This window comes from Peromyscus californicus, unplaced genomic scaffold (assembly GCF_007827085.1).
Source record: "Peromyscus californicus insignis strain IS unplaced genomic scaffold, ASM782708v3 Scaffold_1__1_contigs__length_55948999, whole genome shotgun sequence".
Taxonomy (NCBI): Eukaryota; Metazoa; Chordata; class Mammalia; order Rodentia; family Cricetidae; genus Peromyscus; species Peromyscus californicus.
The window spans coordinates 37,283,931-37,300,276 of record NW_026294492.1 but is presented as its reverse complement, the minus strand read 5'-3'; the positions used below and the strand labels follow the sequence as shown (position 1 = coordinate 37,300,276).

Genomic DNA, 16,346 nt, shown 5'->3' with positions numbered 1-16,346 from the left:
TAGGAAACGGGTGATGGGAAACAATCCCTGAGAGGAGGAAAATGAGTCAGGTTCTTAGGAAAATGCTTAGGACTGCATCAGCTGACCGCCTGGAATCTCAATACAGGAGGAACCCGACGGCCAGTCTGCCTGACCTGAGGCGCCAAGGCTCAAGGGTTTGTGGTACCCGGGCAGAGCACGCAGGGCAGAGAACAAGAAGACTGTGAGAAGGTGGACAAACGGGGATTTCGAAGTAAAAATACTACAAATTTCTTGAAAATACTTCCACAGAAAAGTACACTGTACTGCTCAAGAACTCAAGGAACCAAATCAACAGAGATATATGGCATTGCTGCCGAGGACCCAGAAAACTCTAACATAAAAGAAAATACGAATAAAATGAAAGACACCATCAGGAACAAGCAAGCCACAGACTGAGAGAAAAAGCTAAAATTTAGTAAAGAGACAATGGGCTGTTTTGAACAAAGGAAAATATGTTCACGACAGCATACTCAATTATCAATAATTGCCACAGAAGAGAAGTTCACAGCACAATGAGCTCCCCGCCATCACCAGATCACAGTGGGGAGGGGTGATGCACAACCTCTCAGACTGCGAATGAGAGGGTGTGTCAGTCAGTTTTATGTCCCTGTCTGTAACAACTTACCCAGGAAAAACACCTTAAGGCAGTGATTCTCAACTTGTGGATCGCGACCCCTTAAGCTCACCGGAACACACAGATACTTACATTACAATTCATAATGGTAGCAAAATTCCAGTTAGGAAGCAGGAACAAAATAGTTCTATGGTTGGGGGTCCCCACAATGAGGAACTGTATGAAAAATTCGCAGTGTTAGGAAGGTTGAGAAGCACTGCCTTAAGGAGATACATTTATTTTAGATCAGTCTCATCCCACCATGGCCAGGAGGACGTGGCTAATGTCATCAGAAGCCACCTGGTGGAGAGAAATGTCTGCACCTGGTAGTGTCCCCCACATTCAGGGTGGGGTAACCTTAAACAGTTCCCGGAAGATGAGTCTTCTAATCTAATGTCCGGGGTCTTTCTTGATCCAATCAGGCTGACAAGAAGCTAACCATCACAGGCTGTAAAGTGGGAAATCCACCTCAGAAACTATTTCCAGCAATTCCACTTGTAGGTATTCCCTGAGAGAAAGGAGAACTCGGCCCATTCACTGTTCATTGCTGCTTTACTCACAACAGTCCAAAGCTGGGAACGACCCTGTCCACAACAAATCACATGTAATTCGAGCTTGTAGCTGAAAAGAAACACAAAAAAATGACCCTCACTGTAAGGCAGGAAAACCTCAAAACATCGCCCTGATCAAAAGAACAAGAGGATGCGCTCTGCACTGCTTCTTTCACACAGTTCTGTGACCGACGACAGAAGTAGTCTTCTTCTTTTTGGATGTACACGCGGTGTGCACGTATGAGCACCTGGGCATGGGTGTCACGTGTGAAGTCAGGTATTGACCAGGCATCATCCTCTACTGCGCTTCACCTTTTTTTGAGTCATGGTCTGTTGCTGGACCTGAAGCTTGCCCTTCCATCTAGACTGGCTGGTCATCAAGCCCCTGGGACCTACTGTGGGGTTACAGACACATGCAGTCACTCCTGGCTCTCACAGAGATGCTAAGGACCCAAATTCAGGTCCTCATACTTGTTCAGCAAGATCTTTATACCAAGCTACCCTACACAGCTTTCCAAATCATCTTATAGTGGGATCAAAAATCAGAACATTGATTGCAGGTATGGAAAAAAGAGAACACAAGATTGAAGGAGCACAGGGATCCTTTCGGACTGGTGGAAATTGTGAATTATATGATCTATCAATCGTCAAAAGTCCAGAACTGGAGGTTATGCCAGGGTGGGAGGTGGAGGCAGGGGACCAAAGCCAGGCCGATACACGAGACAGGTAAGAAATAAAGAGGGAGGTGGAGGTGGGGACCAAAGCCAGGCCGGCACATGAGACAGGTAAGAAATAAAGAGGGAGGTACACTTGGCATGTTTGTATCTACTGCATGTATATCAGTCTCTGGTTCTTATGTGCTTAAAGGAAAACAACAACCCGAAGCTGTGATTCTTACTGCCTGCCCACCCTTTAGAATGGTCCTTTGCGAACTCTGGACTGAAGGCCATGTGTACCTGAGTCACTTAACTTACCAAACCAGAATTTTGAAACCCATAACGCTCTCAAGTCCAGGAACTTCTAAGAATCACTGTTACAGAGGTCCATAATAACAAAATGAAGAAGACACACGGGATTTAGATTGTACATACTAATCGTTGCCGTCTAGACTATAAACAGGCATCACAAGCAGAATAAACGTATCTGTTATTTTAGAGCTAAATTGCTCTTTTTACGTTATCATCTCTGTTCATGTTCAGTTTTCTACTAAATTGCTCCTGGGAGTCCCAACTGCAAAGTTTAGTTTTCAGTCCCAACTGCAAAGTTTAGTTTTCAGTCACTGACCTAGTCTAGTTTCTTACTAACCCCAATTCAAACTGCTTTAGTTTGGATTAGAATGCTCTCCAGTCAGGAACATCGCAGGAAAACCCACAGAAACCACTAGCCTGGCTCATGGGAACCAACTACCAGGGAGCCTGCACAGGACAGACCTAGGCCCTCTGCATACATGGGGCAGCTGTGTAGCTTGGTCCACATGTGGGACTCCCGGTACTTCAACTGGCTCCTGGGAACCTAATCCTCACGCTTGAGTGCCTTGCCCAGGCTGAATCCAGGGGGAGGGGCTTGGTTTTACGGCAGCTTGATATACTATGCTTTGCTGAAGCCCAGGCCATGGAGGCCTGCCCCTTTCTGAGTGAATATGGAGGAGGGGTGGATTGGAGGGAGGGCAGGAAAGAGGGGGAGGTGGTGGGAGGCTGCAGTCTTGGGATGTGTTAAAAAAAAGTACCCCAAAGGCCCAGTGTTAAAGGCCTGATCTCCAGGTGGCATTATTAGGCGGTGGCAGACACTTCAGAAGTGGCTGTAGGGGAAGGTCCTTAGGTCACCAAGGGCATGCCCTCAAAGGGGATTATGAGATTCTGGTCTCTTTCTCTTTTTTGCTTTCTAGTCAAAAGACAGGCAGTTTCACTCGGCCACTCACTTCCACCACGATGCGTTCCATCACTACAAGCTCAAGGCAATGGGCCCATCAAACACAGACTGGACTTTCCAGCCTTTCGTCTTTCTAACCAAGTAATTTAGGTGCTGTGTCACACACAGTGACAGAAGACCGTCTGCAATCACCGACTCCTCCGGCTCCTGCACTTTCCTCCTTAGAGCTCTTTCTTGGCCCATGTCCCCTCCTTCCCAGTGTCTTTCCTTCCGCTCCACAGTCTTGTCTACTTCCTTCCAAGCCAAACCCAAGTTCCTCTTTTCCACCAAACTCAATCACCACCGGATTCTTCGCACATTCCTCTCAGGGCCTGAAGACCTTGCTTCTAACAGATGTACTTACTTTACTGAAAGTGGGCATCTCAATCCTACTGTTCCCCTACTTGGAGAACCATCCACTGAGGGAGAGCTGCGAACTTCCAGCACTCTTCCAGCCTTCCTCTCAGGGCCTTACACACTGACGGCTGGAGGGTCAGGGAGAAAGAAAAACATGGCGGCTCAGGGAAACTCTGTACTAGACTTGAAAAAAGCCTTCCCGCTTCCATGTCTGTTCAGAGGACCCGACAGCCCAAGGCAACAAAGATTCTCAAAGGGAGCAGATTCTCGGCCAGTGGCACACACCTTTAACCCCAGCACTTGGGAGACAGAAGCAGGCGGATCCCTGGGATTTTGAGGCCAGGCTGGTCTGCACAGTGAGTTCCAGGACAGCCAGGGCTATAGCTAGTAAGTTTTGGGTGGCAGGAACAGGCAAGTTTTTTTTCAATGTTTATACTTTTGTTTTCATGACTTTCTACTCTGAATGTATTATCATTTAGAAACTATGGTCATCTGCATACGTCATGATTTTCAACAACAGACTATATGCCGCCTCCTAGCTGTGTATGTCCCACGATCAGGCTCTTGATCTAGACCTGTATTTGAACTGACATCTTTAACTGTGTACATGCAAACTCAACATTGCCCTCTCTGGAGTTCATATATGAACTCTACTGCCAAGCCTGCCTATCCTCGACTTTTACCACCTGCAGGACCAACCCAAGGCCTGAGACTGAACTCAGCTGTCCTTTCCAGTCTACCACAACTTCCTTGATTCCGACTATCAGTCTCGGCCTTATTTAAATGGCATCCTGGATTGTGATCTTCCAGGGAGAAGTCAGACGGGAATGCCTCACTCGCTCACTCACTCATCTTGTCATAGGAAATAAGTACTTAGAGTAAGGTCTCCAGGCTTCTTCCCTCCAGAATATTCTATTCATTAGCTCTATGGCCATTTTTCTAAAATGCCAACCAGTGCTACTCTCCTATGTATATAGCCAAATAAAAATTCAAACCACTCTAACCAGGCACCTGGGACTCTTCTTCATTTGTTCCCGCTCTACCTAGCATCTAGTCTACTCTTCATTTTTCTTTTATACTAAAACTTTACCCTCCCCTTGAGCACACTATGCCCTTTCATTTTTAATAATACAGATTAGACAGTAACCCAGCCCAGCTTATTTTATGAGCTCCCTTATACTATTAAAGCCATTAGCTAACCTTGTGCAGAAATGAGTGAAGAAACAGACAATATAGCCAACTCTCAGTTAGTTATTTTCACATCCGTATTAACACTATCTGCATAAACCAAAAAGAAAGAGCTTCAACTATAGGCTGAGTTCTTCCTTATAGTAACAGCAAACTCTGTTACAATTGGTAACTTATTGATTTGTGACTTAAATGAGCACTTAATTTAACTCTGTTCACATCTGTCTCCTGCTGGACTGGGGTTTTGTTTTTGTTTTTTCGAGACAGTGCTTCTCCGTGTAGCTCTGGTTGTCCTGGAACTCACTCTGTAGACCAGACTGGCCTCGAACTCAAGAGCTCTACCTGCCTCTAGCTCCAAAGTGCCGGGACTGTGGTCTTTGCTCCCCCTCCCCCCCCCCCCCACCCCCGTCCCCCAGTGTGTCTTCTACGTTGGTTTCTCCTGCCTGTCTTCCCTCACAAGAGTGTTTCTTTATCCACCACTCTCACGTGCACGACACTTAAAAATTACACACGACTTTCCCAGACACTCACTTGCTCACTGTAAAGTCACTTCCACACATAACAGTACAAATGTGCATATAAAAAAAACCATGTACAGGGGCTGGAGAGATGGCTCAGGCATTAAGAGCATTGACTGCTCTTCCAGAGGACCTGGGTTCAATTCCCAGCTCATAACTCTATAACTCCAAGATCTGACACCTTCACACAGACATTCATGCAGGCAAAACATCAATGCAAATGAAATAAAAATGAATAAATTATATTAAAAATCATGTATAATGAGAGCTGTCCTGGTACTTTCTTGTGTTCTGTCTCAGCGTTGAGACCATTCTGAGGCTCAATGATTCATCTAACTTGCTGCAACCCCCACCCCCAGCCCCGCGTTGATCCACCTGCTCTGCTCAAGCCTTCCTTTAGTCCAGGCCAACTTCGGCCCGACCCAATTCGACCCTAACGTTTGCCCCTCACTACTCCCTACTCCAGTGAGCCACATCATGGACACCTACCTTGGTGCCTTTCCTACTAAACAAGATTTTCCTTGCTAAGGACCATTCATGATTCAGAATTAAAGCCAACCAAAGAAATACTGTATGAGTAGCCAAAACCAACCTACCAATTTCAAAGGGCAAAACTACACAGCAAAACATCCCTAGTTTTTCTTGAAAAGGTGTTTTCTTTTTAAAAACATTTTTAAATTTAATTTTTTTAATTTTATGTGCATTTTTTTATTTATGTGTTTGCCTGCATGTCTGTCTGTCTGTCTGTGCACTATGTGTGTCCCTGGTGCTCATGGAAGCCAGAAGAGGGCATCAGATTCCCTATGATTGGAGTTATAAATGGTTTATGATCTGTGATGTGTGCTGGAAATCAAACCTGTGTCCTCTGGAAGAGCAGCCAATGGGCTTAACCACTGGGTCATCTATCCACCCCACTTTTCCTTCTGTTCAAAGTTTTACTAAGGCTATGTAGCAGTCAGGCTAGAGTCAAATTTGTGATGCTCCTGTCTCAGCCTCTGAAATGTTAGGATTATAGGCCTGTCCTACCAAGCTCCTAAAACTCCAAAAGAAGGGAGTTGGAGGCAAAAAGATCTCTTAAGTTCAAGGCAAAAAAAAAGATCTCTTAAGTTCAAGGCAACACTAGGCTACATAGAGTCAGGACAACCTGAAGCTAGAGTCATACACACACACACACACACACACACACACACACACACACACACACACACACACACACACACGAGGGGGGGAGAGAGAGGGAGGGAGGGAGGGGGAGGGAGGGAGGGAAGGAGAGAGAGACAGAGAATATAATTTAAACACGGTCTACAAATCCTTTCAAAGTATTTATATACACTCCTTAGGCAAGGAGTTAAAAGTACTTCCTAAGCCCTAAATGAAACTATTAAGAGATGTTTTTAATATCCTGAGATACGTGCAGGATTAGCGATCAAAAGGCTCTAGCCCTGGTCCCAAATCCACCACATAATAGCTGTCTTGGGAAAGTCACTCCGTGTCCTTGAGTCAGTTCATCTGGATAAACTGGATAATGCCACCTACCTTTCGGACTTGTTAGCAAATGAAAGAACGGCTGTAAAATACCAGGTCAAAATGGGAACTTTTTGACAATTACTGTTACACACAATATCACTTTTGTTTACAGAACCATGCCCACCAACTCTCCATATATTCTTGGACTTTCTGGCCCAAGAGCAGCTGTAATAAATGCCTTCAAGGAAGCCATCGATGCAACTTCTGGATCCCCTTCCTGGGTCACAAGTCAGGTCCTATGAACAGAATTTGGAGTATCTTCCTGCAAAAGTATTATCTCTGTGCTACATGAAAGCTCATCTAGGGATGTTCCTGAAACTTCTCCTTGCTGGCTTGGCTTAACTACCTGGAACAGCACAAGGCATCAGCTACAAATCTGGCAACTTTCACTACAGTCTTTTAAATTACTAAAAAAAAAAAAAAAAAAAAAAAAAGTAAAATCAAGCTGGTCCTTGTACTGATCAAAATGAAGGGTTAAGAGTTAGACTGCAGTCTCATGTGAACATGAGATGTCCTTTTTAATGTTTAGATAGCCTTTAGATCTAAAACAATCAAAGATCAGTTTCCCGGGGGATCAGTTCCCAGGATCCCCCATACAGAATGCAAAATAGCATAATATTTGCATATAATCTATATACATCCTCCCATCCCCGCCCCTTTTTTTTAAAGGCCGGGTTTCTTATGGCTTGGACTGGCTTTGATCTCCCTATAGCTAAGGATGACCTCGAACTTGCTATCCTCTTACTTCTGCCAGGTTTATAGATGTACTGCTGCACCCTGTTCATGCAGTGCTGGGGATCCAGTACTTTGTGTGCATGCTAAGCAAGCACTCTGCAAACTGAGCTCCATTCCCAGCTGCTCTGTAATACTAATACAGGTAAAAGCAATGTGACTAGTTGTTACACTGTATTGTTAGAGAGGAAATGACAGGAAGAACAGCCCATACATATTCACTACAGATACACTTTCTCCCGCTCTGTAATATTTTCAACTCAAGCTTGATGAACAGGTGAAGAACCTGGGGCTTAGAAGGGCAAACTACGGGCCACAAGACAGTGCGGCAGAGAAGGGCCACGTGATTGATGTTTACATAGTGCCCTAAAGAACAGCAACAGAGGGCTTGGGGAGGTGGTGGAACAAGCCCTGGGAGGCTGCCGCAGAGCAAGGCAGTTAATAACAGGTTGTGTGGTTAGGAAGGTGCTCAATAGCTGATACCCTGTGGCAATCTGTCTGAGTGAGGTGTAGTCCTCTAATCTCTCTTCCTGATAAGATCTTTCCTAGATCCTCCTCTAAGGAGATAAGGGAGGCTCGGAGAAGACTCGCTTGCATCACTGTTTACTAGTGTAGATTTCTTTTATAGACGGAAATTTCTTCTACAAAAAGACAGCTCCTTAAAACTATTCCAGTGTCGACAGTTTTTCCTAAATATGCCAAAGAATTATATTTTAGGGTGGCATATTTTGGTTCTCCACAGTGTTAAAACGCATATATGATCATGTGGAAATGGAACAGTGTCATTATGGTCTCTTTCAAATCAATTATTTCAATTGTTCACCTACACATCAAGGCAGGCAACTAATTTTCCTTTAAACTACCCAAGTAAAATTTACCCAGTATTAACACAAGTCAACAATTTAGCCTAATTACCCTTCCAATTCTTCTGCTCTAACCAGATGCAAAAGCCCCTTTCTCCTTAAAAATAAGATAGGTGGCCAGTGCAGATGAAGAATTTGTTATGTTGTATACTATCTCTTGCATTCTCTAACATCTACACTGAGGCTAAGAAGGCATTGTGTTCTATTCAGCCCATGCACCCTGAATGACAGACCATTCTCAATGTCACACAGTTTTTAATATTTGCTAACACACATATTCTCTCCAATCTAATGGAAAAAAAACCTAATGCCTCTTATACCTCAATGACAGTGTATGTGAATATGTAATAGGCCCAAAGAAAACCTGTTTTGTTTCTACAGATTCCCAAAATATGACATGAATCCAACAAGTGTCCTTTTAGACTGTGATAACATCATTATGTCTACAATAATCAAAAGATTAGAAGTTGGTCAATTTTCAAACATTAAAATTCTATCAAAGTGAAAGACAACTATAACCCTAGAAACATTTGATGGTTCCAGGTGACTCTCAGGTGACTTCAGTGATCCTGGGCCTGCTGATGATAGATAATAAATGCCACCATCTGGAACATGTTAAACCACATGGTCATATACTAGTGGGGCCTGAGACACAGCAAAGTAAAAGAACTCTACATCTTAAAGTTGGAATTACACAAATTTATCACTAAAACCTAGCGGTTTAATGAGTAAAGCTGTAAGACCAATTCAGTTGATAAGGCTAGAGAGATGGCTCAGCAGTTAACGGCCCTTGTGGTGCCAAGCCTAGAGGCTTGAGTTCGCTTCTCAGGACCTACACAGTAAGAGAGAAGTGACTCCTACAGTTGTCCTCTAATCCCATGCCTGCCATGACATGCACATGCTCACACACATAAACACAGTAAATAAATAAAATGTTGATGAGGAATTAACTTATAGACAACAGAATTCAATGATTTTTATCATGATTCCATTAGCACAAAATAGTTGCAATCAATAATGGACCTTATAAACTTGATTTCCTTATCTAAACTCACTTAAAAAGCTCTAGAACTCAGTATTTTCTTCAGAATACCTGCAAAGCAGCATCAACACCTTTTTGTTCCAGAATAATGAACTGGAATGAGGGTTTCTTGGAGACGCTGGAGAATGGGAATTTTCCTCCCAGACCCAATGTTTGGGATTGGAGTCTTAATTAATTAAAAAAAAAATAGCAATAGACAGATAAGCAAGAGGAATAGTGTACCAATTTATAACTTGCATGTGTGTGGGCCACACCAAAGAGGAGGCTCAAAAGAGGGCCAGAGCTGAGTGTGTAACTCACTGATGGAGTGTTGGCGTGGCTTGCCTGAGACTCTTGACTACCAGTCAGCACTGAGGCCTGGAGGTCAGGGGAGTTTATAATTCTGAATGACATAAAAGGACAGGGGCTTGAGAAACGAGGATGAAGACAACAGGTTAGAAGAGGGTGAAATGCACCTCAGAACAAAGACTGTCTCCTACAGACAAAAGTATCTCAAATAAGAGCCTCAAAAGACCATGTGACATCCTCAGAGTATGTGACGCCATGTGGTAATTTGGAAGGAGGTGAGTGGATCATCCATTCTCCCCTAGATCCAGCCATGACAGATAAAGGAGCCTTAAGGAAGCCTTAGAACTTCATTTCACTAATAGGCTTTCTTTACAGATAGATACATTTCTCCCACATACAAGGACAGCTTTTCAGAGCTACTCTCTATATGCCCTGCCAGTCAGAAGAGTCATCTGGAAACGTGCCAAAAGAGCACACTTTGGGATAGCATTATTTAAATGTCCCCCCCACCATTCAGAGAAACGTACACATTAACTTGATATGCAGATCAATTAAAGTCTAAGGTAAGCCAAGACAGAACAAAAACCATAAGCTCGCCATTCCCACTCAACGTCCATTAAGGCAAATAATTATTTGTGTATTTACCTAGGATTACCTAAGAATGTATTAACAGCAAGGGGGGAAAAAAGAGCATACATCCTAATTAAACCTAATGAAACACAGAAAACAATGTGTGATATTTAACGTGTTAGGCACAGTTAATCTTCACCAATATGTCATAAGGTAGGTACTTCCTTCCCCCCCCCCTCTCCCTTCCTCCCTCCCTCCCTCCCTCTTTCTCTCTTTTAGCTAGGATTTTACCATGTAGCTCTGGCTGTCCTTGAACTATGCATCTGTAGCCCTGGCTGGCCCTTCCTAGCGCCTACCCTGCCCCAACCTCCCAATGCTTTGATTATTGATTACTAGTGTACCACACCCAACAAGGGCCGCTTCATGGTAAGTGGCTGGAATACAACTCCTGTCTCTTTTACAACTATAGCATAAATTGTATTTTCACAATTATGTAATTCTACTTCCTTTTAAAGGAATTAAAATCCACTTTAACATAAGAAAAGCCCCACACTTAGAAAATAATTTTCACACAATTCACTTAAAAATACAAAAACCCTTTTGAATTCTAAGTCTCAATTAATTTTAGCACAAAAACAGAACGCTAGCTTAATCTAAGCTGCTCATTTAATATTTTAATCTAGATGACAGTTTTGTCTCTTTGCAATGTGGAAATGATTAGCATTTTCACTAATAATGCAGCACACTGTTTTTAACTTTAAATAAAAGCTTATGCAGTTTTGCATCATTTCATGTATAAAATAGTCAAAGTTCTCTATCAAAGGACCAATATCACAAATAAGCCAAAATTATTTACAGTTGGCACTAAAAGGCTCTAGAAATAAACAATATGGATGTGATAAAGTGGGAAAATAACCCAAGACCACTCCAGAGTCAGGCCCACCAATCCTGGCGCCGATAGCAACTACCAATTCGGTCCCTTCAAACGCTCTCGGCCTTGGTTTCCTAATCTACAACATAATCATCTCCACCTTCTACTCTTCCAGCTCTAGAAGAAATGACTCATCGGCATCTCCTCTCCCAGCCTCTCATTCTCATCTTGTGTAAGTTATTACCATTACTTCACAGCCAGTGAATTGTTTCGCTTTAGGCCCACAACAGTAGGAAACAGCCCACTCCAGACAAGGTGAAAAAAAAGGAACGCCTTCCCACTACTGGTCTGCCATAGATGACTCTCAAGGTGAATGATGTAGAAGCCATTATAATGTCAAAAGGTGTTAGGTTTCAATATTTTAAGCTGCTGTTTTGTATGCCAGTACATTCTCCCTCAGGACAAATAGTAAAAATTCAAGGACAATAAGGAGAAAAATATGTAATTATTCAAGCACTTAGAAGGCCAATTAAAAACATTAGCACCCTTTTGCAGAAATGTTTGAATTAGCTGGCAAGGTATGCTCCAGAATTTTTTCCCCCTAAATTTTAAGTACTCCCTAATCAAATGAGTTTTCATTTTGTAAACCATAGAGGACTCAACAAATGTATGAAATGGGTAATACAGATGTGACTTAAAAAAAAAAAAAAAAGACTGAAGAGCAGCCATGCAATTCTTAGCTCCCATGGAATGAAAAAGGTAACATCTCTGCAGGACAGTCACGAAGGTGAACTCGACAACAGCCATTGCCTCACGCTTGTGTGTCTTGCTTCCATCTCTAAGCCAGTCTCAAAAATGGACTGAATACGAGACAATACATTAAGATTAAAGTACGCATCTGACCAAGATTCCCAACCGTGAGAACACTCTGATTTTAGCACTGCTTTCTAATACCAGCATCTTTCTTATTTCAATACTTAAAGAAAAGCCATTTTAAACTTCTATAGAACATGTAGTTCAATTTTACACGGCCTTGTAAAGAAGCAGTAAAAAGCAAGTATGACTTAATAGTCTTCTAGCATAAACGTCAGAAAATCACAACTGTATAGTCCAGCCTAACGTTAACTTTGAAAAGAAGCAAGCCTCCAGTGTAGACGCAGAAGCTGCTACAAGCGTTTAAAGGTGCAGTTTTAAGAATGTCCAGGGAAACTGCTAACTGCCAAAAACCCGTCAAATATACACATACAATTTAAAATAAAGGATCACCGACAAAGTCCAGCAGCAAGCCACCTTTTGCTTGGAATGCCAAAATGTCAAAACCTCGTGACTGACTTCCCAAGCCTTTAAAGTTGAGAAGCAAACCAAGATGTACTTACGCTGTTTCTCAGCATCCTTCTGTCAATGCAACTCCCTCTCCACAAAGTCACTCCGCTTCAGCCACTCGGATGCCCAAACCCCAGCACCAAAGAGCCATTTATTAAGAGCCCAAGGATTTGAAGCGGGATCTTCCTCGCGGCCACCTCCGCATCCTGTACTAACCACCCCAGGTTAACCCCCCGGAGATGCTCCAGTCTTTTCCCGCATCCACGCTCCCCCGGCTCCTTCTTTCATCTCCCGGTAGACCTTTTACCGTCGACCTTGAGGACCCTCAGGTCGGAGCTGCGGAGCTCCAGGTGAACAGGCTGGTACCCTCTTCTCTTGCAGTGGGGGTGCCCGACGACCTCCCCCCACCCAGTCCCGACCCACCAAGACCCCGATGACGAATGCCCTCCAACCAGCCCCAGACGACCCCTTCTACCCTTTGGGTGCCCTGACTCCAACCGAAAAGCAATGCCTCGGAAAACGTACCGAGAGCCTACTGCGCGCAAGCTCCCACTACGCGCGGTACCGTGCGCAGGGGCTCAATGCCCCGGCTTGTCTTCCTCTTCCCGGTCGATCCATCCCGGCCCAAGGGCCGTGCCGCCTGCGCCGAGGTGCGGAGGCGCCCGCCCGAGGAGGACTGCGCCGGGCGCGGGGACCCGGGCAAGGAGAGGCGGCCGCTTGCGGGCGCTGGGCGACCGCGGGGGGGACACTCAGCGGCCGGGGCGCACGGGGCGGCCTCATCCAGGGCACCTGCGGCCAGGCAGGACGAGCCGGGGCAGCGCAGTCAGCGACAGGGCGAGCCCGACCGCTCGCCGAGTCCCCGTCCTCCGCGGCTCCTGCCCAACCGGCGCAGCCTCGCTTCCTCCGGACGGAGCCCCGGGACCCCCAGCTCGGCCGGATGCCCCCGCCAGCCCCCACCCCTTCCCGGCCGCCTCCCCCTCGTCACCCTCTCCCCTCCCCCCGCCCCCCAACCCCCCACCGGAATGGAAAATACCTCCCGGGGCGGAGGGGGGGGCGGGGCCACGCCTCTCTGAAGGGCAGCCTACCGTGACCAATGGCAGGCGGGGCTCTGGAGGGGCGGGATTCCCGGCGGCCAATCCAGAGGCGGGTAGGTGAAGGCCCGAGGAGGGAGGCTGGGAACTGGCGAGGGGAGGCCGGCGAGTCAAGGAGGTCCGGCCGCGCGGGTGCGTGCCGTGCGCGGCTGCCATTTTGGAGTCGGGCAGCTGCGACAGCGGCCGGGTTCGGCCGAAAAAGGGAGGAGCCAGTCAGGTGGGAGAGAGGCTGTCACGTGGGCGCGGTGGGCGGGGCCGAGCCGGCTAGGGCTGGGAGGGGAGGGGGCGAGGCCGGCGAGGCCGGGGAGGCTGGGAGGGGGTCACGTGGCCGCGGCCAGGGGCTCGCGGTGGGCGCGAGGGTGGAAGGTCAACCCGGGGGTGCGGGGTGGGAAGGCGCTTTTGTTCGTTTGGGCTCGGTCGGGGGAGACTTTAGAGGAAAATGCTGAATGGAGGTTCCGGAGTGCCGGGTGGGAAAATGTGAATGAGTCTCCCCGGCTCCCTGCAGCATGGAGCCATCCGAGTCACTGAATTCCAATATTCACGGGAAACGGGCACCTCATTGAATTCAACTCTTCCCATGCAGGAGGCTCTCGGCTGCCTCGGAGATGACTCATACACCGGGGGGGGGGGGGGGGCGTTGTAGCTCCCTCCTCTCGCCTGTACTTTATGTGGATCGCTGATCCCCGCTATGGAAATGGCTGCAAGGACAGACAAGTGTGTCTGGGAGATGGTGATGCCCGCGAGACTCCTCAGCTGGCCTCTTAGAAACTTGGTCACCATTCATAAACTAACCGACCACCTGACTCTTAAACATACCTAGGATCGCTTTCCAGGGCACTTCCCGTGGACCTCATTGATTCAAACGCAGTCTGTTCTCCCTGCGAATCTACTGGAAGTGGTCCTCCTTGTATCAGTGACATCCGTACCGTCAAGTTCAAGGGTCAGTTTTTAGTCCTGTTTGTTCGAAACAGCCTCACTATAGCCTAGGCTGCCTTGGAACTCACTGTGTTGCCCAAGCTGTCCACTATTTAGTGGTGTTCGTACCAGCCTGCTCTATATTGGGATTAGTGACCACTTTTAGTCTTTGATGTCTTGCGGTGGAGACTGAAGACTACATCTTTCTTGAAGGCTTTTCTTAGACTCTTTCACCCCCCCCCCCACACCTTTCTTCACATTGTACACCCTCAGATTGTCCTTTTCAGTTATTTTTAATGTCTGTCTGTCCTTTATTGACTCCTTGAAAGTCCCAGGGTGTGACCCTCGGCCCTCTTTGCTGGAAGGCACACTTTCGTACTGCGCACTAGTTGTTCTAACCATTCAGATAGAATCAACAGTTGAATGGATGGTCTTGGGGGGGTCCAGGTCTGCATACATAAGGGGCTTTTAGACTCTTGTCTATTGGAGTAATATACCCACATTGGAGCTCACCTCCTGAAGTTCACAAAGCCTGCTCCCCTTTTCCTCGTATTGTTTTATAGTACCACATTGACTCCTCCCCTGAGCTCCTGGAACCTGTTCCAGCGTCCCTCTGTCTGCTATAGTTTGGATCTGCAATGTTCTCCACCGGCCTATGAATTATTCTTGGTCCCTGGCTTACAAAGATGATGGAAATCTTTAAAAGACAGAGAGGCTAGTGGAAAGTTTTAGGTCATTGGGAGGTGTGCCCTCACAGTGCGTTGTGAGACCCCCATCTCTGTTTCACTTCCTGTCCATGATGTGAGGAGCTATATTTTGCAGTGCAAACCCCCCACCCCCATTGTCAAGTTTAGCTTCAGCTGTCAGCCTGACACGCAGCAGAGTTACCCGAGGGGCATCTCAAATTGAGGACTGCCTTGATCAGATTGGCTCATGGGCATTTTCTTGATTGATCATGAGGTAGGAAGGCCCAGCCAATGTCTGCGGTGCATTCCCTGGGCAGTGAGCCTAGGCTGTATCAGAAAGGCAGCTAACTGAATGTGAGCCTCAGAGCAAGCCAGTAAGCAGCTTTCCTTTGCCGGTTCTGCTTTGATGTTGTAATGATACATAGCTGCCCTACACACAGATACTTCTCATGGTGTTACTTTGACTATTCACTAAATGCCCTCTCTCCATCACTTCCTCACTTACGCCATTTAATCGTTAGGCCAATATTTAGTGAGCATTTTAGTATTAGCTCAAGATTTAATGGTCAACAAGACTGACAAGGTTGCTGAATGAGGCAAGGCAAACAGTATAGAGTAAATTGATTGATAATTCTGTAAGCATTACAAAAACTCCAAGAAGGGAGGCCTAGCAGAACCTCCTGGGGTTGCTGACCAGCTCTTCAGGGCAGTTGCCCTGCCTGTCTCTCTTGCTTCCCTTCTTCTCTTGCTTCCCTTCTTCTCTTCATAGGGGACTGCCTTGGTCCTTTCACGTGGTCTTGCTTTCATTCATCTTCTGAGTGTTTATCCTATTTTCTATTACTGCTGCCTAAATGAAAGTCCTCCGCATAGATCAGTCAGATGGAGCACTTGAGGGTTTTTGTTTGTTTGTTTTGGAGGCTGGTGGTTTTGTTTTTGTTTCTTTTTGTTGGTGGTGGTGGTGGTTGTTCCTTTTTTTCTGAAATGGGGTCTTATTCTGTAGTCCTGAAACTCATGGTCATCCTCTCGTGTCACCCTGAGTGCTGAGATTACAGGTGTGAGCCACCATGTGCAGCAGGAATAATGTTATACAACTTTGTGCCTTGGCTCAGATAGGTGCTCACAAGAGTGTTAAGTGATCTGATGAGTCCCCTGATGCTTGAATCAGGCTACCACAGAAGCAACCCTAGGCCAAATCAGAAGGCAAGGTCAGTGAACTCACCTAATTGAGTGTGGTAGAAGTGATGTTTAGAGCTAAGAGACAGGCTTATGAATGGTATCACCT

General features: G+C 46.0%; 2 protein-coding genes across 6 annotated transcripts in view; one reads left to right on the top strand and one right to left on the bottom strand.

The window, feature by feature from the left end:
* Positions 1-13,575, bottom strand: part of Socs5 (suppressor of cytokine signaling 5) — a 41,001-nt gene extending 27,426 nt beyond the window's left edge. The window contains exon 1 of one of the 2 annotated variants that reach the window (XM_052746479.1): positions 13,458-13,575. The gene's annotated coding sequence lies outside the window, so the exon portion shown is untranslated. Of the gene's footprint in view, positions 1-12,897; positions 13,264-13,457 lie in introns of those variants that run through there. The other variant, XM_052746478.1, reaches the window with a different exon arrangement.
* Positions 13,466-16,346, top strand: part of LOC128115610 (uncharacterized) — a 54,709-nt gene continuing 51,828 nt past the window's right edge. For 3 of the 4 annotated variants that reach the window (XM_052746482.1, XM_052746483.1, XM_052746481.1), the window contains exon 1: positions 13,466-13,675. In XM_052746482.1, coding sequence (XP_052602442.1) covers positions 13,466-13,675 — 210 coding nt within the window. Of the gene's footprint in view, positions 13,681-16,346 lie in introns of all 4 variants that reach the window. The other variant, XR_008220225.1, reaches the window with a different exon arrangement.